This window comes from Centropristis striata, chromosome 7, assembly GCF_030273125.1.
Source record: "Centropristis striata isolate RG_2023a ecotype Rhode Island chromosome 7, C.striata_1.0, whole genome shotgun sequence".
NCBI lineage: Eukaryota > Metazoa > Chordata > Actinopteri > Perciformes > Serranidae > Centropristis > Centropristis striata.
The window spans coordinates 8,966,249-8,988,712 of NC_081523.1; the positions used below are offsets into that span (position 1 = coordinate 8,966,249).

The window sequence follows — 22,464 nt, forward strand, 5'->3', positions numbered from 1 at the left end:
ACACAATGTGAAGTGTTGGTATGCTGCCCATATAAAGGAAAATATAAACAAACTTTGGGTTGGATTTGGTTGAGAGATACTTTATAGGCTATTAAAAGACTCCTAAAGACTTTTTAAGAAATCTCAACTATGGCTTACTACCAATCAAGTCAAATTGCTGCAACATCCTGTTTGCAGAATTGCATGAGATTAGAAATGTAGTTTTAAGGCTGTAAACCATACTGTATAAACTGTATACCAGAAACATATTTTAAAGCAATCTGCTTTACAGAGATGGATATTGTGTCTGGTAACACCTTAAAAGATTAGATCCAGTTTAGTCATCAACTTCGTTTAACATTAAACTGTCTTGCAGTGGCATTTTCCCTCCACGAAGAAGACTTTATATGCTCCTGTGTACATGTGATTTATGTTTGTCAATATTTAGTGGTACTTCGCGTCGTGATGACCATAATGCATGCCATTAATCAGCCACATTTTTGCTGTTATCCACCCCACAAAACATCATGTGTGGTTACAGCGATGCTCCGCTGCAGCCGCTGCACATCCTCTGTGTGTCGGTGGAGAGCATCACGCCGTCGGTTCCCCCTTTATAGGAGCCCCGCCCCGAAATCAGTCGATCAAATTCAGCATCGCACTCACCAGCGTCCGGCCAATCAGCGCGCAGAGGGGGTGGTCTTGAGACGGTGGTCCGGGAGGCCAGCAGCCAATCAGAGCCCGAGCTGCTCGGACAAAGGGCTCGCGTCAACGATCGTTGGCTGTTTGAATGGCACATTATTCATGTGGACGCTGAGCTTTTAAGGAGACGCGATGAGGCGAGGTAGCGGAGACCCTATAAAAGGTAACGGATCTCCTCAGCGTTCACTTTCTGTCAGTGGACGATCGTAGGAGGTTGTGCTTTTTTTTAATGTTAAAAGTGCCATTTTCAATAAATCCCCCCTAAACATGTGCAGAAACACCCAGTAAGCTCATCATAAAGCGGCCAGGTGAGCTGCTACCATGTGTGAGAGCACGCTGCTGCTTATTCATTCATAATCCTGCTGCATGCCTCATACATGCCAGGAACTTCAAATGTGATCGCATCATCAGTGCAAAAGGGCGCCTTTAAGTTACTTAAAGACGGATAAATTATGCTTAAATGCACGCAAAAAGATGAAAATACATATAAAAAATATATATTTTTTGTTGTTTTAGTTGAGTTATGTGTTTGTTTGTTTTTTTTATAAATGGTGGTGACATCAGCCATGTAAGCAAAGCACCATCACTGCCTTTTCTTTCTGTTTTACACACACCCACCGCCCATGCAGCCTCCCAAAACGACGCTTTTCGCCTGACCGGGTTCATTAATGCGTAGAGGAAGGGGAGGAGGTGGACAGCTCTTCTTCTACGATGTGCTGAGAGCTGCTGTTTCATTTCACCACCGCCTCAGAGCAGCTCAGTCCTCCCTCTCTCTCTCTCTATCCCTCTCTCTTTTAAGTGTTATATCTCGGATTTTGATGAAAAGTGCCAACATTTTTCAATCTTTTTGTACCCCCAGCCTCGCCGGGAAGACCACTCCACAGGGCGGCGGAGAGAGAAGTTTAAAGCCCAGCTGCTGCTGCTGCTGCTCAGGACACGGCGGATCAGAGATCGCACCATCCCATACATCGCTATATTTAGTGTAATTTTTATTTTTTTGGGAAGTTATCATCGACTTCAGTGAAGTTTTTTAAAAATATCTGCCCCGAGAGGACAGCACATCCGCCCCGGCATCATCATGACTCGGAGATCCTGTGCCATTTACGCCACCGGTATCGTGTGCGCTCACCTCCTGATAGTGGGGATCGCCCTGGTCGTGGCTCAAGTCTTCCAAACAATGATCCACAGCCGGTTAAAAAAGGTAAGTTGTGTGTCACACAAAGCCAGTGGTTTTCTATGGTTTCCTATGTGCGCCTTTGCCTTCACACTTCTTCCATCTGTCACACTTGAGGGGTTTAAATGTTGGAGCATTTCATCTGCAGTGGTCAATCACGCGCATTCAGCATCTCACTCGTGTTAGTTGACAGTATGCAGGGTCACACGGTAATCCAATGTGTAAATTGGCTTAATTCAGCTGTTTACATTAGTGATAGTAATGTATATTTTGCTGCATTCTGCAGCTCCAGCTCGCCGCGATGAAGCATTTCCCTTCATGAATCGGCATTTAGTCCTATTACATGGTTGTGCAGCTTCGGGTTTTTTTGTTTAAGCTTTCGTTAAGACATGGTGATGAACAGCTGCTATATTCTGAACGATACACAAACACCTAAAGACTTCGCTTCAGGTAGAAATCCCCTGTAAATCCCAACACAAGGGGGAATTATGCTTATGTGACTCTCAGAGGTGAGTTCATCGTGACCTTACCTCATTTTAATGATTTTTCTTATGTCACCTTTCACATTCCTTTACACGTCTGCAGCGCTAATATGATCTGTCAAGTCAGCACTGTATCCAATTATCTTTTTATTGAATTGAGTGTGGAGAAATGAGGAGCAGGCACGATCTGTTCCTTTCTGTTTGCTGTAGCGTTTGGACAACCTGTCCAGGGCTGTGCGCATGACCCGGTGACACATTTCTGTTGGTACAGGCTAGATATACTGACTTCATGATGGTTGCTTACCCGGGGCAGGATTACCCACAGTAGTAGTAGTAGTAGGAGTTGTAGGAATCTCAGCCAGCAGGGACACGGTGGGTAGGGGGGAGGTGAGCTGGTCTGGAGGAATGGGGGAAGGGAGACTGGGTAAGTGGACAGGCGAGTCAGGGAGTCCCTGACTTACAGTGGTGGATCTGTAGCAAGTTTTACATGATGTGTCAAGAGGAGGATGAGAGGCAGGCATCCAGGCTTTCTCACAACCAGGCGTTTAACTTGTATAAACTGGGTAAATCTACATTTATTCGACTGATGTGTCCTTATAGTTCTCAAACGCAGGTTTAAAAGGCATTTCAATGGTTAAATGCATTATAATATACCTTATATTCTAAGATGTGCCCTTCAAATGTCCATTTGTATGAACAGGAATCCCCATAAACGCCGCTGATGTTTATGAAATTGTGATTCTGTCTTTTTTGAGTCGTCACTGCTTCACAAACCCAAAAAAAATGTGTCAACCAACACAGGTTTAATGATCGTGAGCAAGTTTTAGGGTTTAGGGGAAAATTAGGGCTAAACATTACATTATGAGTTGATTTAAATTAGCATAGAAATGTGTTCAGACTGGTGGATGCGTGCAGTGACCTGTCTGCATTTCTGGGGCTTGATGCCCCAGTTTGGGGCATGTAGGGGTGATGGTGCGGGGGTGTTGGCAGCTGACACCCTATCCCACCCTGCAGGCAGACCCACTGCTGCTCTCCCCTTTAAATACCTCACATTCCTCTTACTGACATGAATCACTGTTTTGGATGCTCCGTGCAACTCCACAATCTGTACTTAAAAAATCTCTCTGCTTCTTCTCAAAGTCATCCTCCTCCTCCTCCTCCTCCTCCCTACTTATGAAGAAGAAAACAGCTCGACACACTATTTTGTCCAAGCGGGCGACTCACAAACAGCTTCCTCCCTGACACGGTTTCCCCCTCCTGCGGTTAAATTTAGGTCGGGGGCTCATTTGTGCCTCATTCTGAATCACGGCAGCGACCCAGGGGACCCAAATTAAAAGAGTTAGTCGAAGTTCATCAACGGGGGACGAAATTCTGATGTGGCTGGCGATTACATGAAATGACAGCATAGCTAATCCTCTTTAGCCACAGTCTTTCCTATTGAATTAGTCAGGCCCGGGCAAACTGAACTGACTCCAAAAATCTACCTAATCTGGTGTTTGGCTCTCTGTAATAATGATGTAGCCTAGTTGTTTGGGACAAGCCACCTCCAGGATACAGACTCTGTATGTCTGAGCTGGGTGCAGAGGGAAGCAGTGGTAAAGCCATGCCAGGAATTTGACAGACTTCTTGGCCTCGGGGGCATGATTTCTGCCTGCGAGCAACCTCGTTGTGCCTTGTTGTTCCAGCCTCGGCCTATCCCGAGTTGCTCAGCTCAGACGAGGAAACACCCACTCATGCCACTCCTCTTAGCCTTGTTGTGTTGAGAGGAGACTTTTCAAGGTAGTATGACTGATTTGAGCTTTAAAGCGTTCAAGAACAAGGTCATACAGCTTAAACACAATGTTTTCACTCAATGTGTCAATGACGCAACGCTTCAATACAGAAGGTAGCATGGGACAACTTATGAGGATTTCTTTGTATTTCATTTTCCACTAACTTTTTTTTTCCACGTGCTGTTCAAAGCAGGATCTTGTCACACCACACCTAAGCTGCGCCTGAGGTTGTTTGGCTAAGGCCCAGTTAACTTCAGCTCAGTTTGAGTGCTTGTAACTCATTCAGGCTTCCCACCAGTGAATGAATAACACTGTATTTTGATAAAACTGACAAACCTGTCCACTTTGTCCCTCACTTGTTTTTCTTTGTGATAGATCAAGGTTTTTTCTTTTTTTTCTTACAGAGAGATAAATTATGTTCATATAACTCTGTTAAAGGCCTTTTAAAAGACCTTTGTTCAAGGTGGACAAACACAGGGATTCATGCGGGCTACAGTCGTACGTAGTGCTGCAGGGGAAAAGCTGGACGAGACAGAAGCCTGTTTCAAAAGTGACAGTTTGCATTTTGTTTTTGAAAGAGAAACAAATTGGGTCATTTCTGCTGCTTTTGCATAATGTTTTATACAAGTCCTGCAGTGTGCTGACTGCTCATGAGGGTCATGTACTTCTGTTGCATTACCTGGTTTCACTTCAGCTCATAATTAAGAGGCAGGCAGAATAAATGATCCTGAACACTCAGGGGAGTCTCACTTCTTAAATACCTCAAGATCCAGTTTTTGGAAGTAGTTGCACAGCTGTGACGTCAGCTGAATTGATAGTTCTGTGCTTTAGCAAGACTGTGATGGTTTCTTGGGTGGATTCCGTGATTGTGCAATGCAACATCTGCAATTCACTACAGACTCAAAAAACAATAGCAAACCCCTCTAGAGCTGTAAAGATGAGTTAAAGTATTCATTCATTATCTTAGTCGGTATGAGAATTTGCTGTTTTTCTGTTGAATATTAGTGTAAACTTGTAATTCTTTAGGTTTTGGCCTGTTAGTTTGACAAAACAAGACATTTGAAGATGTCACTTTGGGACATTGAGATGAGCATTTTCAATATTTTGGGTCGTTTTACAGACTAAACAATTGAGGAAAAAGTATGAAAATAATCATCAGATTAATAAAAAATGAAAGTAATCGTTAGTTGCAGCCAAATCAATTGCAAACCACGTAAAAAAATGCATATCGTGGCCAAATGGTTTTTTGGTAAAGGAAAAATTCATAATCACATACTCAAATGAGTCAAACTAGCTTTATCCCCTCCTTTAATCATCTCACCTTTTGTTGACTACCAGAGTAAATATTTTGGTTGAACCGCTTTTGATATCTAACATCAGTTCTTTTTGCAAAGATGAAAGTGAGATGTTGCTACAGAAACCAGGCAAACATTTCTATAGTGTCAAACATGTTTGAATGTCGGAAGTTGTAACCCAAACAGGAAGTGCCGCCACACCTTAAACTGCTTTTTCTCAACGTCAACTGACGACAGAAGACAATGTATAGCCTCTAAGTGCACTTGACTGTACTCAGGAGACAGAAGGTTTTCAGGAACTCACCATAAGAGCAACACGAAAGGAAGTGGGTCATTTACCTTTTCCCTAGTTTAAAAATACACCTCTAGAATAGAAAAAGCTTCCTTATTTCCCCTGGTAACAAACACCTTCAGTCAACATACAGGAACCTTCAACTGCACTGAAAATTGTGTGTTTTCCTATACAGCTGAATGATGTCGTGCTCATGTTCAGACATGTGGCAGCTTGGCGTATGTCATACAAGGTTACTTATTACGGACTGCAACTTTCAGGCTGTTTTTTCTCTCTGCATGACACAATCAAAACATTTGTCACACAACTGCGAGTGAAACCATCTTCTAGTTTTTGTGGTTGTTTTGGCGTGCGAAAAAAAAAACAACCTCATCTGACACCCAGCGTATTTGATGGTTAACACTGCAGAGAATTTCCATTATAGCAACACGTTTCTATGTTGAGTGTGCTGACAAGTAGCCCACAGTCTGGTTCTTGCCCAGGCTTGCTGAGGTCAGAGACTGGGTGCAGAAATTTTCTGCCTGTCCTGACTGTTTTTTTTCTGCAGCTCAGAAGGACTTTTCTCTGCTTCCCTCTGGGTTTCAGGGTTTTTTTGGCACGGCATCAGCTCCTTGCAGAAAAGTGCCATGTGTGCTGTCAGATGGCACTCATTCAGAACAGTGAAGAGCTCTGAAAGTGCCCCAATTTTGGAGAAATCTTGTTCAACCAAAGTGTAAAATTTGAGTGTCGGAGCTGTCCAAACTCATTGTCTCAACACTTGTTTCTCAATCTGAATGTGTCTTTTTTTGTGTGTTGATAGGAAATTACTCTGACAGAGAAGAGTCAAGTGTTTGAATCATGGAAGAATCCACCTCCGCCTGTTTACATGGAGTATTACTTCTTCAATGTGACCAATCCAGAGGTGTTCTTGGCAGGCGGGAAGGCAGCTTTGCAACAGATCGGACCTTATACTTACAGGTAGGTTTGATATGAAGAGATAAACCTGCAAAGATCTGCAGCTGGAAATGTGTGTAATATACAGTGATGTGATCATTTTAGCCATGTCCATAAAAGTCCTGTTTTAAGGAAAGACATCTGGTGTTCTTTTGTTACTGCTGTGTGAAATCAAAACAAAAGACATCTGGACTAACATGACAACCGAACATTTCCACACCAGGGAATACAGGCCGCGGGAGAACGTAACTTTCCTGGAGAACGGCACCAAGCTTTACGCCCTGAACCCCAAAACTTTTGTGTTCGTGCCCGAGAAGTCAGCCGGTAACCCCGAGGTCGACCTCATCAGGACTGTCAACATCCCATTTGTGGTAAGACATTTTTGTCTGGACGGGATAATGTGTGTTATTATGACCCGCAGCAGCCAGTAATCATGTCCCTTAGATTTGTGTTTTAGTCATTTGATTGGCATGTGTGTCTTTGTTTTCTCATTATATTCCCCTCTCATACTCCAGCTCATTGTCCTCTTAGTTTTATTGTGACATTTTGATATGTTAAACATACAAACTTGAGTCACATCAGGCCAAGAGAAACTGCGGCATGTATTGTGAGATTTTCCACAAAAAGGAGTACAGAAACCGTTCCGTTCTCTGACTCTGTTTTTTTTTTTTCGTCCTCAGGCGATCATGAGCGAGCTGAATTCCTACTCCTTCTTCCTGCGAACTTTGGTTTCAATGTACGTGAACAGCCTGGGCGTGGACGTGTTCATGACCCGTACTGTCCACGAGGTCCTGTGGGGCTTCAAGGACCCTCTTCTCACGAAGGTCCACTCCATGAAGCCCGAGGTGGACGAGTATTTTGGGCTGATGTGGAAGGTAAGATTACTCACTTTCCTGTCTGTTTTTTTTAGATGCGAGATTGACGTTACTGTAGTGCAAAAACCTTGAGAACGCCTGTTGCGTGTTGGTTTGTCAGGGGTTACTACGACAACAGACAACAAGTGCCCCTGGGCAACGTCACGTAAGAGAAGTGAGATTGGTCATTTGCTGATGGAAGATGCTTGAACTTCCTGTTTATAGAGCAGCGTCTGCAACTTGGCACAGACTGTGACAGCAGCAGCCTTGTGATCCCGAGAGCAGCATTTTTCTTTTTCTTTGATTAATCGATCTGTACATCAGCAGAAAATTAGCTACTTTATGATTGTTTCTATAAAAAGTAACATACATACGCACACACACACACACACACACACACCTGGTGGGCTCCAGCAGAGCATGCAGTCCTGTCCTTTGTACTCAGAGGTCGGCAACGTTGGCATGTTTGTTTGACATGGCCTGAATAAATTGGTGACATTGGGATTATTCAACTTTGTCCTTTTTAAGTCTGTGTGTGTCTGTGCTACTTTTTTTATCTTGTCGATATTCGTCGTTGGAACTTGATGAACTTTGGTTTAGCACCACAAGCAAACACTGGGGAACGATTTTATTTCTTTCAGTAATCTGTAAAGCAAAGATTCACAGCTTTCAGGAACTCAAATGTGAGAGATGCTTTTCTTGAACCGGAAATCTGTGTTTGTCAGACAAAACAAGCAATTTCAAGACCGAAAATTGACCCTTTTCACTGTATTATGACACTTTAAATCCAGACTAATTAATCGATCATTCTAGACAATAATGGGCAGATTAATTGACAGTGGAAATAATTGTTAGTTGTATCCTTAAACATAAAGAATGCACTCTAAAATATCAGTTTTCTAACGCTGTTCTTAGTAAGAGTCTGGTGAGTGCTAATGACTAACACAAAGCAGTATCTCTTTCACAATTCCCACCGTCCTTTGTCAACAGACACAAACACTGTCTCTGACTCTTTGCTGTATTCTGAACAGCTGTTCTCTAAATCTCGTCTTGTTTTCTGCAGAAAAACGGCACCCATGAAGGAGAGTTTGTGTTCCACACCGGTGAGGAGAACTACTTGGATTACGGCAAGATCGACACTTGGAACGGCCTGAGGTAAAACATAATTTTTTTTCCTTTTTCCTGCTTTCCCCGAAGACGGGAAGCGATCTTTGTTGCCTGCATACGGCTTCCACTTCCTTAATGAATTATGATATTCATGACATTCTCCTACAGTAGTTGCACAACCCGTATTTGAGAGTCCAAAGCCTTTGCTCCCTTGGCTTTAGGTAGAACATGATTGCAAAATGAATGTTTGGAGATCGACAGTGACTTTGTACTTTGAATGTAATCAGCATATGTAGGCCGATGTCAGCACTGGAATAAGTTTCAGATCCTTTACAACTTTTCCAAGCCCAGTTCCAAGTAAAAGACCGGAGTGGCAGCAGAATATATTTAAAGAAAGCAAAAGTGCTCATTCTGCAGATATGTGACCTCTGAGTCAGAACATACGAAAGGGTCAAAAGACAATCTGAGATGTCATGAGATGATTAATATGGTAGTGAAGGAAGAAAAAACATCTTTCTGTTCTCATTTTTCGGACTATGGGCTGAGTCATTGCCTTTTTAGGGAAATAAATGTACACCTCTTTCAGGCTCGAACAGTCACGTACAAGATAAATCATTCATGGGAGCTGCTAACTAAAGCATTAAGTTGATCGCCAGCAACTATTTTCACAATCACATTATTGCTTCAGTCTCTTTTTCAGCAAAAAACGCCAAGTTGTTTGCAGATTTCATCCCTTCAGATGCAGAGATTTGAAGCTTTTCTTTGACATAACCTGAATGTTTTTGGGTGTTGGGACTGTCTTTTATACGAAACAAGATATTTGATAATCGATAAAAGGTAGTGAACAAAATCGTTTTCGCAGCCCTATTGCTAACAACTCACAAATATCTGGGTCCCAACTATATACTGCTTTCATGGTTTACAATATGTACAATGTTTTCTCTAAAGTGGGGTGATGTAGAAGTATAAACTGGCATAAAATGAGCATAGACAAGTACAAGTACCTCAATATTGATTATTTACTCTAGTACACCGAGCACTTAAAATGACCAGTGTTCTTCCTGATCAACAGGGAGATGTCATGGTGGTCTTCCAATCAGAGCAACATGATCAACGGTACAGACGGCGCCGTCTTCCACCCTCTGATAAACAGGAACGAGCTGCTCTACATCTTCGCTGCTGATCTCTGCAGGTATGCACGTGTTGCTGAAGTGGTTATAAATTTGTTTACAGTCAAAGCGTTCTGGCGGGGCGAGGATCAGAAACTCCTGGTGACGTTTAAGATAGGAAATTGCAGCTTAGTCATACACAAAATGCTGATAAGGGGCCAGAGTTGTGCTAATTACAACTTGTGATAAGGCGATGGAGTGAAAAAACACACGTGGGAAAGTCGGGATGGGCGCATACTTTTCAAGGAATAATCGGAACAGGAAATGCTTATTATGTGCATGACACTTACCGTACTTTTATAGTCGTAACTGCCCACAAGATTACTTCTTCATGACTCTTTTATTATTTTAGACTTCTGAAATACTTTATGATTCCCTAAAGGAGTCACTGAACTTGTTTCATTACATTACATTACATGTCATTTAGCTGACGCTTTTGTCCAAAGCGACTTACAATAAGTGCATTCAATTCAATTCAATTCAACTTTATTTATAGAGCGCATTTCATGCACAAGGCAGACTCAATGTGCTTCACAATGGATATACATAATTACAGTTAAAAAACAAAACAAAACAACGGAAAACAAACAAAAACAAACAATTACAAAGTAATTGAAGAGTGCAGGTAGACAAGCTCTGCCATATTCACCACATACACACTTACTTACTCACACATGTGCACCCACTCCCACAACCACATGTACACAGTTCAACCGAATGCTGTTGAAAAAAGATTGGTTTTTAATCTGTTTTTAAAAATGGCTACTGATGTGGCATGTTTAACTGAGTCAGGCAGGGTGTTCCACTTTCGCGGGGCATAAACACTAAAAGCTGCTTCTCCTTCTTTGGATCTGGTGTGAGGGATGAGTAAGTTGCCACTGCCTGTTGACCTGAAGGTTCTAGACTTAGACCACAGGAATCAAGTAATCAAGTAAGTTTCCTCTCCTCAGGTCCATCCATTTAGGTTACGTTGAAGACGTGGAGGTGAAAGGCATCCAGGCCTACCGCTTCGCTCCTCCTAGCGACGTGCTCATGAACCCTAAAGACAACCCCACCAACGCAGGCTTCTGTGTGCCAGCTGGAGACTGTCTCGGCACCGGGGTGCTTAAAGTCAGCGTTTGTCGAGAAGGTAAGGGTCTGCCCTGTTCCCCGCCCTCCCTTAGTTGCCACAGAGTCTGACCCAGTTACCCAGTTACCCCCCTCCTGTTTCTACCCCCCAAAAAAATGTCCTTTCAATTAGCAGCCTTGTCCCCAGCCTGGTTCAACACTGTTTGGGCATGCCAGATTTTTATTCAATACATGGTTCAATGATTAACTGTGCTGTCTGTGTGTGGAGGCTGTTGGGGTATTTTATGGCGGTTATTGAGTGGAGTGTGATTGCTCTGATAAGACTCGACATGTGAGGACAGTGTAGTATCTCTACAGATATGCTACTGTAATCTCACAGCTCTGTTGTTTGTACAATTTACAGGCAGTTCATTAACAAATATTGCCTTTTTCTTCAACATATATAGTCCTAGTGGGAGAAAACACCTAATTATATGTGTTAATGCATGTGCTGTAAGCTGATTGGCTGCCTGAATCAGCTTCTCTGATTCATACGAGAGAAAGGCGCCTGATTGGAAGGATTTCTGTGATGCTTCTGCAGGAGCCAATCACGATCCAGCTCTGTTATCATGTCATGTGGAAAGCAGTGTGTCACTCTGAAACTGCCTGTGTGGTTAAAGAATGAAGTGATCTGTGTGCTTTCCTTATGATGTATCGTAGCTATTACACAAATGGAACAAATTCCTTTAACCTTTTGTGTAAAAACATCCGCTGCGGTAGTTTAGTGAAATATAAAAAATAGATCATTGTTTATAACCCCATTTTAAAATAAATTAATTAATTAAAATGTCAGTTTTAGCAACAGCAGCTGCATTCTTAAGGCTGATTCTAGTATTTTGTAGAATAAATAAGTTAAATTTGACTCCTTTTAGGCCTAAAAATAATAATTAACTAAAGGTTTCAGCATTTCTCCACCAGAATGTTTTTCCTTGCAATGTAGAGAATGCTTCAAATCAGCATTTAGAATAAATAAGATTAAATAATATAAGAAATTTGACTACTTTTAGGCTTTAAAATAATAAATAAATAAAGGTTTCAGCATTTCTCCACCAGAATGTTTTTCCTTGAAATATAGAGAATGCTTCAAATCAGCATTTAGAATAAATAAGATTAAATAATATAAGAAATTTGACTACTTTTAGGCTTTAAAATAATAAATAAATAAAGGTTTCAGCATTTCTCCACCAGAATGTTTTTCCTTGAAATATAGAGAATGCTTCAAAACAGCATTTAGAATAAATACGATAAAATAAAATAAAATAAAATAAGAAATTTAACTACTTTTAGCCCTCAAAATAATAAATAAATAAAGGTTTCAGCATTTCTCCACTAGGATGTTTTTTTCTTGCAATGTAGAGAATGCTTCAAAACCATGTAGACCTTTTATATTTGGGAATATAACCTCCAATTGGGTAGTTTGGTGAGTAAATAAAATATAAGAAATCCAAATTATTGCACAAAAAGGTAAAAGCAGTTTAGTGCTGCAGGACCACTCCTGTTTTTTCTGCATCGGCCAATCGTTACACACTATCTGCTGCACTATATCGCTTGATCTATATCTCTACAAAATACCTTCCTCTTCCTATCTTATCTCACGTTTCTTTCATCTTTTCACGGCCCTTGTTGTTCAGAGTCATCTCAGGATACAGATACTTAACATGTTTGTCTGGTCTTGTTTCCTTCAAGGTGCTCCCATCGTGGTGTCTTTCCCCCACTTTTATCAAGCCGACCCCAAGTACATCAACGCCGTCGAGGGGCTCAACCCCAACAAGGAGGAGCACGAGACGTACCTCGACCTGCAACCGGTACACATATATTTGATATCCGGACAGATTAGAGCCATGTCGAACCTTTTATCTGCTGCTTAATGGCTGTCTTTATCTAAATTACAGGAGTTGTTTTGACTCTTAGTGATAGTCTGCTTGTTTTTGTTTTTGCAGTGAAGGTTTCTCTCGGTCAGCTTACAATTATAGAAAAAGAAAAAATGCATTCATCTCATATTAAGTTATCCATTAGACTGGTAAAAGTGTTTTTATACATTTAATAATAATAATGATAATAATAATGCTGAGATGATTAGAACAGAAAATAATAATAATGATGCAAAAAAATCACATGAATAAATAAGATCACACCACCAATAAAATATATTTTAAAACAATATGGCCACATATTGTTTCAACAGATTATGGCACATATTCCTCCATGATAAATTTAGTTTATAATCGTCATTTTATCCTCACACTTTCAATGCAAATGCTTTAATTCAGATTTTAAATAGGTAAACACTAAAAAGAGACGAAGAATAGAACAGACAAAACCAAAAATATACATGAATAGCAGATTTGATCACCAATGATGTGATTGTAAAAGTTAAATAGTTGCATAGCAAATATCATAAATTCTAAAAATAAAAGATATCAGATGATATCAAGTTAAATTTCACACATATCAATATGTGATTGTACATACAAAAAATGAGAAAATAAATGACATGGGAGTTTGGGTCACATTGTAAAGATCTTGATGGTTGATGGTTTACATTTGATATGTGATAATTATATGAAGGAAAATGCATCTGTGCTGTTTTAAGACTTTTTTTCTGTTTTATCTCTTTGTTTTAGACCACAGGAGTTCCCATCCGTGCCTGCAAGAGAGCTCAGCTCAATATCATCCTGAAAAGAATCCAAGGCTTCCCGTAAGTCGAACTTTGTTGAACTCTGACCCACTTCTCTGTTGCCACACTTGTGTGTCCTCATTTCGGCCACATGTTGAGCCAGATGTCCTCCCTGACCTCCACTCTCTTTGCTCTTTTCAGCAAAACCAAGTTCATCAACGAGACCATTTTCCCCATCATGTTCGTCAACGAGGTGAGCCTCTCATTCAGTGCAACCTGACACAAACCGGTTCTCATGAGTGATGGTTTTTAGATTATGTACAGTACAGGCCAAAAGTTTGGACACACCTTCTCATTCAATGCGTTTTTCTTTATTTTCATGACTATTTACACTGTAGATTCATCGAAACTATTAATGAACACATGTGGAATTATGTACTTAACAAAAAAGTGTGAAATAACTGAAAACATGTCTTATATTCTAGTAAGCAAAGGGTGGCTACTTTGAGGAATCTAAAATACAAGACATGTTTTCAGTTATAAATGTGTTTATTCATAGTTTTGATGCATTCAGTGAGAATCTACAATGTAAATAGTCATGAAAATAAAGAAAAACGCATTGAATGAGATGGGTGTGTCCAAACTTTTGGCCTGTACTGTATGTATGTTTTTAGCTGTTTTTTTTCCCCTTTTTTATCCTTCTTATAATTAGACTGTTATGCTTTTAACCTGTAGCACGTTGAGCTTTCCTGTAATGTAAAGTGCATTACAAATAAAATGTATTATTATTATTAATCACAAATCAATAATCATCTCTCTCACATCTAGACGGCGACCATCGACGATAATTCTGCATCCCAGATGAGGACGCTGCTCCTTATCGTGACTCTCGTGTCAAACTTCCCTTTGCTCATCGTGGGCATGGGCATCATCCTGCTGCTGGTGCTCGTCGTCTTGTTCTGCCGAAACCGCCAGAAGAAGGTAGGTGTCCCCCCCCCGCTGTGTTGCTATGGACTGAACTGTAGTATTAATCCACACAGTTACCCTGGTGTGAAAAGTGTGTGCTACCCACTGACATGAGCTCACAGTGTGAAGTGTCTGTGTCAGCCTGATAGTAGAGATAGTGGTTCCATGTCACAGTAAACGGTGCAGGTTATTTGAGTGGGTTTTTGCATGGTTAACAGTTTCCTCACTGAACTGCTGCAGGTTTTAACCCAGAGCTTCATGCATGTTAACTAACAGATTGCATGATTTCTGCACAGCGAAGCCAGCATGAGCAGTTTTTCCACAATTCTGGATCAAATGGTGTTTCTTGCTGAATATTTTCTAACAATTTGTGCATCTTTTGTAATAAGGATTTCAGTCCAGTTGTGGTCAGCGTAGCTTTGAGCCAGCTAAGCACCATCGAGAAGCAAAGTGCATTGACCTAGAATAGCCCTTTCTTAGAATAATGTACAGCACATGTTTGCTTCTCTTATCTCTGGAAGTGCAGGATTATTGATCTGAACTCTGACCGTCACTGCCCTCAGATTACAGTAGCCCAGGTTATATATATACTGTACAGAGAACATGTGACAGGAATAGTTTGATATTTTTTAATATCACATTGGAATTATATTCACTTTTTTTACTGAGAGTTGTACGAGAAGATCGATATCACTCTCATGCCTGTGTGCTAAATATTTACCAAGAGATTGTTGGTTTAGCTTAAAGATGGGAAACCTGGTTTTATCCTGAAATTTTGTTCTTTTACACTTAAGTTTTTTCATATACAACATATAACTTGACAATTATTGAGCTTTGGAGGTGCTTTACCAAACAAAGACTGTTTCTTAAGTCTGTAGAATACTAATATTTTGGAACATCTCTGCAGCACCACAATATTTAATTCAGAACAAAAAAATATATAATTTATTGTGCAGCCCTACTTAGGACAGGGCTAAGCTAGCTGTTTCCCCCTGTTTCCAGTCTTTATGCTAAGCTAACTTCATATTAAGCATACAAACATGAAAGGTATGGACTTCTCATCGAACTCTCATTAAGAAAGCAAATAACTCCTAAAATGTCAAACTATTCCTTCAACATGCACACATGCATTAGCAATGAGAGAATGTTATAAACATGCTTAATTGCAATGTGAAGAAGTGTTGTATTAACCATGTTCTAATTTTAATTTTCTGTAACCCCCCCTTTTTTTCCTTTTCTGTTTTAGAATGAAGTAAAACGTATTGATTTTACTGAAGCTTTTCATTCTTTTACTGTAAGTCTTCATTTTTGCCTTGTTTGCTATTCTCCTTTTTAATTTGTTATCCATCATCTCTGATTATTATCATTTTTAATTAACTTTATGGGACATTATATTCCTCGCCTCACAGTGTAATTTCCTTATTTTACTTTAAGTTAAAGTTTTCTGTGGTGGTTATATCGTGGTGAATATTAAGATTGATGTGGTTTTTACTGTGAACATTTCACTCACAAAAGCATTTATCTCCATTTTAATGTCACAATACAATCAATATTTGGACGTCTTGCTGTTACGGCTTGTAGTAACACGTTCTGTTCTCCCGCCCAGACGGTGAAGGACGACACGGCCTACATTCAGGTCAGCGACAAACCCGACGAGCCGTCAGAAACGCCAGCTACCCAGCCAATGAGGAACGGCTCCTACATTGCCATGTCTCCAGTGGAGGCGCAGAAGTGTTGATCGAGGATCCCCTCCCAAAGCGTGGAGCTCAGGAAGGGGGCTGAGGGAGCAGCACAGGGGTGTTACATTACCATGAGTGGGGGTTTGCATACATCGCAGGCTCATTTTCACTTATTCTACGGGGGTGGGGAGGATTGGGAAAGGGGTGGGACACAAGCCCCGGTAAATGTTTAGTCAACAAAGACATTGCTCCTCTCACTGAGCCTTCTTATGACTGTCTATCCTCCTCTACTCTACCTGCTGAGCATGGCCCTCACTGCCTGCCGTACTGCAACAACACAAACTCCCACACTCTCATTCCTCGTTTCCGTCCTGGCCGGCCTTAAAAAAGATGAAGGGACTCTCGGCCGGGACAAGCCTTTTTTCCGTAATTCTTGTGAGGGAACACGGTAGCATAGGTGTCGCTGTCGCACATGGATGCATGATCTTCCGATTCTGCCGACGAATACTGCTCAGAGTATTCACCTGAACAACAGTGGGTGTTATTACCATCGTATTCTTGCTCTTTTTTTTCCTCCTTCAAGCCAACAGATTTTTTTGTTTTGTTCTTGTTTTTAAAAAGCCCCCCGTGACCTAAACCTTAGGACGAAACTCTGAGCGCTCAGAGGATAAAATGGTTTTTGTTAATAAAACTGAACTTGGCATATCCTTTTTGTAAAAAAGAAAAAAAAGAAAGGAAAAAACACTGAGCCAAACTATTTATAGCATTTTTGCCTTTTTTCCTAAGATGAATTAGTGCTCACACTTCCAGTATCGGTTAGTGAAAGTGTGTGTGCACCTTTATCTTTCACTTTAGTGTCCTGATGAAATATGCAGGCACAGTGTAGTGACACCTGGAATACTTGTGATTTTTACCTACTTCCTCCTCCCCCTCCTTTCCAGAACACTAGTTAAAATATTCAGCGACCTTTTCCAAGTCATCACTAGTGAAGGTGATGACTTAGTTAGCTGTGAAATTACTCATAGCTTGATAAAGTTGCACCTTTTGTTTAGGCTTCATTACACATTCAAATCAAAAAAAGGAAAAACACCCACAGAACTTACAAGGGAGACTTGAACCTGCTTTCTGCCTTATAATGGTTCAGTGTGTTCTTTATGTTCATACATTGTTGAAATAAGCTGGAAATCTCTTCTGTCGTTATTGTACATATGTAAAAGGGGAAATGTTGAGATACCTCTGACCAAAATCCAGCAAGCAGTCCTACTAGGTGTGCTGAAAGACACTAACTTTGCTCTGGTGTTGACCGCTCCTGCACGTCTACACTGTTACTTATTAGAGAAAGCACAATTTGGATTGCTAAAACCAGTCCTCACACAAGGCTACCAGGTTTTTTGTCCTCTTATTATGAAATATATTTACAGCTGATCTGTCAAAGACACTGTTAAAGTGCCGTGACTATTAAATAGAGAAAAAAAAGTGGAATCATTGGGGGTTTTAGAGGGAGCCTTGTGCACCACTCGCCGCTGTGCAGTCATTCAGTTTGCCAAGGAGCTGTAGGCATTCAGGCAACAACGCGGCACACAGCACTTGAATCACTGTTTGTCTTATGTTTCATGTGTTTTCATTTTTCTGTCCGCCACACTTTGTCTCGTCACGTCAGCCGTAGTTGCTCATGGGAAGTGAATTTAAGGCCATAATACTGTCAACGTGGAAAAAGATTCCCTGCACTTTGCCTGGAACATGTGCCCTGTTTATTTTCATTGTTGTTGTTATTTGTCCTGTTTATTTCAATGCAGGTGGTCCATTTGTTCAATACATTTCAATGGTTTGTCCTCGCTAGTATTGGTTATGAAGGATGTGGAGAAACACACATCCTTGCCTCTGTGTTACTTGCTTTTCAGCACATGGAGTGTCTTCTTTTGATATACTTTTGTATTTGTTATTGCTGCTAAAAAAAAAAAAAATGCCATAACCTATGGACTTGTATTTGTACACGCGTGTACACGACGTGCTCGTATTCTGCTTCAGGTCGACCCACAGAGACTTTCTGTGTCGCCAACCCATTTTTTAACACCCGAGCACAAGATACAAAGCCCAAAGCTTGCTGCCATTTATTGAAATTAGCAGTTACAGTTATCACTAGCAACACTTTTGTAAAATTATCACACTTAATCACTCATTCGTCTTATTAGCAGGTGATCATATCACATGTATCTTTGACGTTTAGTATAGGAGGTGTAAACTTAACAATTCTCTGGAGGCGGACCTAAAAAAGGGCGAGCCGCTTCACTTGAGCTCGGTGTCTGATCGAAGTCTGATTCTGGGATTATTAACACTGTGGTGGAAAGTTTTCCTTTAAGGTTAAATCAAGTCACTAAAGGCCTTTTTTATTCCACCTACATGCAAGCGACCGCCGCCTTGTGCAAACTCATAGTCCATTGATATCCACCTTTTAAAAACTTGAACCTTAGAGACCTTAATCCCCTGGGTCGTGTGTGTGTGTGTTGCCTGTACAGCGTCTGTTCAAACACACACCTGAGCCATCACTCCTCCACTGTCTGACTTCTACTACACCGACCTTTGACTCCAATCCTTCAAGCCTATTGGCTCATCCCTGCTCGACCAAAGATAACCCACATAGATCTGCCCCAGCACCGTGTTTACTCTCCTCTGTGATAACGGTTGTGCCACAAAACCACCGCCTACCTTTTTTTTTTTTCTTTTTTTTTTTTTTCCCAAATTGTGCCACCACTTATGTGAAGTATTTTGCAACAGTGTTGTGTGAGCGTGAACACATGTATGTGCCTTTTTACATCAAGGCAAGAAAAAAAAGAAGAATTTTCACATGTTAGTTTGATGGGTATTGCTTTTTTTGTCACCTGGTGCAAGAGCAGACAAAAGTAATCAATGCTCTTTGTGAGCAGATCTCAGTATTATGTAAGACAAAGCAATACAGAGTTATGTAAAATAAATTGTTTTGTAAGGGGCCACACGATATTTATGTAACTTTTGTTTTGTTTTCTTTCCCCTGAATTTGTGATTTTTGTTAGTTGTATAGAAGTATTTCTTTTTTTTCTGTAGCGTGATTTCGTTTTTATTTTTTTTTGTAAGATTCAACATTTCATTTTTGATCATTTCAATTTTTTTCACACTGAAAAATACAAAAAAGTGCAAAAAAGATGGACCAGTATGTGACTGGGAGCTGTCAAGAGACCTGTGAAATGTCTGTAAGAGTGTTCATGAATGGTTTAAGAAATTTGGGTGTTTGAGATACTTTTGTGAGTAAATTTGTGTTTGTGGAGCCGTTGCACCATTTCTGTCAAACTGGAGTGATTTTTTTACTGGAAGGCTGATTATCTTGATGACTGAGTAAAGTAAAGCTTTGATGCTGTGTAATCTATCTAGATGAATGACGCCCTCCTTCAGGGATGAGCACTAGTGCCATACCATCCTTTATTATTATTATTTTCCTTAATTTGCTCTTTGGTGTAACAACCGCATCTCCCCATTTCGATGTTCTGAAGCCACTAACAGACGTTTCCTCTTGAGATATACTAATTTGTTTTGCTGCTGAAAATGACAATCCTTCTTGTCATGTGAGGTGCAAAATGAATTTGAAGTAATATCCAATTTTTAGTTTTGATAATTTACACTGCACAGATGTTTCTACAGTGCTTTTGTAAACATTTATAGTGTATTTGCAAAAAAATAAAAGTTGCAGTCAAGTGCAAAGATCACACAGTCGTCTGCTGTCTTTTATATAACCATCAGAGGTGGAATATTAATGAATGAATGTTTTTTTGGGGGGTGGGTCACACACTATAAGCAACAAAGAACAACATGAGCAAATATGTTAACGCCATCTCATTTCACATAATAGATAACCAAAAGGATAAGGGTTAAGTCCAAGGCCACACTCCTGAAGATAACCAAAAATGTGAATTGCTGAAACTGATGCTGATAAATCAGTTGGTGGTAATAAAACTGCTAATCAAGAGAAACAAGATGTACTATGTACAGTCATGGGAACAAAACAGTATTTTCTTCAATTTCTTGTTTATTTTAATGCCGGGCACAACTAAATGTACATTCGTTTGGACAAAGATAATGATAACAAAAATAGCTCATCTGAGTTTAATTTAGGTGCTGATATCTAGACATTTTCCATGGTTTTCTTGATAATATTCAAAACCATTATCAAGAAAACCAAGGAAAATGGATAGTACCAGGCATTACAATGAACAAGAAATTGAAGAAAAAGGGCGGTCTAATATTTTTTCCATGGCTGTTTGTACAGGTGTAAAGTACATGCACAAACTAAACTCTATATTGTGGACTTCAGTAGCAGCAACACCAAATGGAAATTCTTGGGGTTTTAATTCGTGCATTATCTCCCTGTAGGCCACGCCAGTCGGGACAGTAGTTTGCCTTTCAAATGATAATCTTTCAAGTGGGTGGATATTAAAACGTGCCCGGAGCTGCCTGCTGTTTAAACAAAATTGGATTATAAAGATTTAAACACACACAGACAGTCATCGTTTACCTGGAGAGAAGAGTTTGACCCAAACATTTTCAGTCAAAAAGACGTCAGAGATTTGCTTTTTTGTTGAGATTTGTGGAGACAGATAGCACATTTGTATGAATAATAATAAAAGCAAGTTTATTTGTATAGCACATTTCAACAACAGGGCAATTTAAAGTGCTTTAAACAAAACATTAAAAGCGAAAGAGACAAATATAAAATGGCATTCAAATATGAAATTAAGAATGAAAACGAGCAGATAAAATTCAAATCACAAATCACAAATCACATTCAAATTATACATTTTTAAAATTGAAAGCGAGCTGATAAAAAAAAAAATATTTTAAATAAAATATCAAAGGAATAGAAGTTACAGTGCAGTTTTACTGAAGGCAGTGGCAAACAAAAAAGTCTTTAGTCTTGATTTAAATGAGAGAAACAGAACCTAGAAATAGGTTTATTCACTTTCTTGCCAATAATTTACTAGTTTTACATGAGAATATGTTCCTAAACTTGCAGTTAAAGTGAAGCTAACATTGCAGCCAGCAGCCCGTTAGCTTAGCTTAGTTCAGCATGAAGATGGAAAACAGCTGGCTCTGTCCAACTTTCACAAAACCCACCTATAATCACCACAAAATATCTCTTATTAACACATTATATATATTTTGTTCGTTAAACTTGGGCAAAAAACAGTGTACAAATAACAAGTTGCTGTTAGCTCAATATTCCTTTCTCGTAACCTACTTTAAAAGCCTGTAAAACACATTATTTCTACACCTGTGACTTGTAGAGATAACATAAAAGCATAACTGGTCATTATTGAGCTTTAGACATCAGCTTTTTATACTTTTTTGTAGAGCCAAGCAAGCTTTTTCGTTACTTTTTCCAGTCTTTATGCTAAGCTAAGCTAACCAGCTGCTAACAGTACCGCATAAACTTGACAGCATTATTGATTTTCTCTCTGAAAGAAAACAAATAAATCTTCTTATTTCCATCAGTATGTATTCAGCAGTGCTTAAATGTCACTATAAGTTATTCAATTGTGCATAAATCCAATCAAGTTTGTCCCCTTTGGTTTTACAAGCCACTGTGACTTGTATCTTCTGTGTGTTTTTATTTTTTTAATTTTTTTTTATCATAAAACACATTAACTGTCCACTTGTGATTTGTAGAGATAACATAAAAGCATAACTGTTAATTAGTGAGCTTTAGTCATCAGATTTTTATACTTTTTCGTAGAGCCAAGCTAGCTTTCCCCCCACTTTTTCCATTCTTTATGCTAAGCTAAGCTAACCAGCTGCTAACAGTGCTGCACAAACTTGACATCATCATTGATTTTCTCTCTGAAAAAAGCGAATTAATGCTCTTATTTCCATCAGTATGTATTCAGCAGTGCTTAGATGTCACTATAACTTATTAAATTGTGCATAAATCCAATCAAGTTTGTCCCCTTTGGTTTTACAAGCCACTGTGACTTGTATCTTCTGTGTGTTTTTATTTTTTAAATTTTTTTTTATCATAAAACACATTAACTGTCCACTTGTGATTTGTAGAGATAACATAAAAGCATCACTGTTAATTAGTGAGCTTTAGCCATCAGATTTTTATACTTTTTCGTAGAGCCAGGCAAGCTTTTTCCTTACTTTTTCCATTCTTTGTGCTAAGCTAAGCTAACCAGCTGCTAACAGTGCTGCACAAACTTGACAGCATCATTGATTTTCTCTCCGAAATAAAGCAAATGAATGCTCTTATTTCCATCAGTATGTATTCAGCAGTGCTTAGATGTCACTATAACTTATTCAATTGTGCATAAATCC

At 39.8% G+C, this 22,464-nt stretch overlaps 1 protein-coding gene across 2 annotated transcripts; it reads left to right on the top strand.

Annotated features, from left to right (window-relative positions):
- Window positions 1-1,341: 1,341 nt before the first annotated feature.
- Window positions 1,342-19,864, top strand: scarb2a (scavenger receptor class B, member 2a). Of its 2 annotated transcripts, XM_059336459.1 has the most exons (13): window positions 1,342-1,879; window positions 6,493-6,650; window positions 6,850-6,997; window positions 7,307-7,501; window positions 8,544-8,635; window positions 9,660-9,779; window positions 10,707-10,885; window positions 12,550-12,668; window positions 13,488-13,561; window positions 13,682-13,733; window positions 14,309-14,461; window positions 15,693-15,740; window positions 16,053-19,864. In XM_059336459.1, exons 1-13 carry the CDS (start codon window positions 1,757-1,759, stop codon window positions 16,182-16,184), a joined length of 1,593 nt encoding a protein of 530 aa, XP_059192442.1. In that variant the 5' UTR covers window positions 1,342-1,756; the 3' UTR covers window positions 16,185-19,864. The 2 variants fall into 2 exon arrangements, with proteins under 2 accessions (XP_059192442.1, XP_059192443.1); XM_059336460.1 differs by lacking the exon at window positions 15,693-15,740.
- Window positions 19,865-22,464: the final 2,600 nt, after the last annotated feature.